Below are 1,787 nucleotides of genomic sequence, written 5' to 3'. Positions count from 1 at the left end.
GCGTTCAACAATTAAATTATCAGTAATTATTATTAAAAATGAAACCTTTGGCTGTGAGGATCTGAATGGGTTGACTTTCTGAATCATTCCTGGATTCTAAATTATTATTTAAAAATAAGTCAATAAATAAGGAGGCCCAGCACTGCAAGAACAAGCCACAAATTAACACAGAGGGTAGTAGATTATGCAGAACTTGGAGCAGTACTTGTTTGTCTTGAAGTTCTTTCCCAGTCTCTTGATGATTTGCAGAATCATCTGGAGGATCACTCTAAAGTCAAAGGAGATGAGAGGAAGTGTCAGGTTCAAAATCTGTTTTTTTCTTTATTTGTTTTTGTTTTTTTGCAGAAAAAGGTCTCAAAGTGAGCAACTAAAATGTAGATGTTACAGATTCAGTTTGTACTTTAACTGATAGATTGGAGTCGGACCAAACAGGAAGTGAAATGTTGCCAGCCCACAAATGTCTGAGCCAATGAACAAGACAACCACTTCCTTACAAAGTTATTATGAAAACATTTTCAGGTTAATGTTTTTTGCTTTGCGTGTCGCCACAGGAGCTCCAGATGAATGCAAATAGTGACAACAGGCTTGACCTTGTTTTCCCATTGCCAGTGGCTTTAGGACCCATCATAGTATTTGCTTCTACTTGCGTCACCTGCTGTGTCTTTGCATTGACTTTGTATCTAACTTTGTAATCAGTCTGAACACGCCAATTGGCACAACTCCCAAAGTTTGTATTAAAATAAGAATTCAACAGGCAGAATTAGAAAATTTCATTCAGTCGTCCATAGACTAGATATTGGCGTCTGACAAAGATACAAAGCTTTACAATTTTGAAACTGCGGTGTCTTTAAACATAGTTCATATAAAGATGATTTGACCTCCGAGGCCGCATGCTGAGAACAGACATCAAAGGTAGAGTTGCGTACCTGTGCAGAAGACTTGAAGGGGTTGACTTTCTGCATCATTCCTTTCAACATTCCAGAGTTCTGAAACAACAGCATAACTATCAGACTTTGGGGTTTTTCCTTCCACATCTGTGTGAATTTTTGTGTAACATGATGATCAGATGTTAAAGGTCATATGGTATTTTGTCCCCATTTTGACCTTTTTTGTCTTGTGAAAATCTGTAGGGGCTTTTCAGCAATGTCATCTCAAATGTTAGGAAATCCAGTTTCAAGAAATGTGTGTGGATGTACAGGTCGTCACTAGTGACTTGAAGGAACTTATGATCAAGTGATTTTTTTTCTACCATCAGATTTCTGACATCAAATTCATGCAGATTCTCAACTTTTTCCTACCTGAGTAGAGTTTTCCTTTCCCCGCTCCGGCAACTCTGAATATGGTGCTTTGGAGACCTGTGTGAGAAACCCAGCATAGTGGACGACCTATTATTACTGCCACTATTTTCTTGGTAACATTGAAACAATCCTATTACCTGTGAGCTAGGCTTGAATGGGTTGACCTTCTGCATGACCCCTTTCAGCATACCAGGGTTCTGAAAGTGAGCAAACACTGAGTCACTGTGCACTAAATGTGCATGACTAGAGGAATGCACATTTAATATGCTAACTGAAGGCAACTAATCACCTTGACTCGACCTCGCTGAGAGAAAACAAGAAACAGCAGTACTGAGGTTAAGTCTTCAAAACACACATTTCTTGTAGGAAATCCCTGCTGAGACCCCGTTACTTAAATGAAATTAGCGACACGACATTAAGAATATTCTCATAATCAGGACAGAACTTTTAAATTTTGTAGTTTTTTGTGTTTAGTTTTTTTCTTAGCTT

At 38.3% G+C, this 1,787-nt stretch overlaps 1 protein-coding gene across 1 annotated transcript in view; it reads right to left on the bottom strand.

Annotated features, from left to right (window-relative positions):
• Positions 1–1,493, bottom strand: part of LOC102198672 (uncharacterized) — an 11,596-nt gene extending 10,103 nt beyond the window's left edge. Inside the window, exons 1-5 of the mRNA XM_005751464.1 lie at positions 1,436–1,493; positions 1,299–1,355; positions 927–986; positions 206–268; positions 3–96 (exon numbers count right to left, since the gene is read on the bottom strand). Of these exons, the coding sequence (XP_005751521.1) occupies positions 3–96; positions 206–268; positions 927–986; positions 1,299–1,355; positions 1,436–1,486 (325 nt within the window). The 5' untranslated portion in view covers positions 1,487–1,493. The remainder of the gene's footprint in view (positions 1–2; positions 97–205; positions 269–926; positions 987–1,298; positions 1,356–1,435) is intronic.
• Between the last annotated feature and the right edge of the window lie 294 nt (positions 1,494–1,787).

The sequence above is a fragment of the Pundamilia nyererei genome, unplaced genomic scaffold (genome assembly GCF_000239375.1).
Source record: "Pundamilia nyererei isolate P.nyererei 1_Seehausen unplaced genomic scaffold, PunNye1.0 scaffold00312, whole genome shotgun sequence".
Lineage (NCBI taxonomy): Eukaryota > Metazoa > Chordata > Actinopteri > Cichliformes > Cichlidae > Pundamilia > Pundamilia nyererei.
The sequence above is the reverse complement of the archived record's forward strand: the minus strand, read 5'-3'. Positions and strand labels throughout refer to the sequence as shown.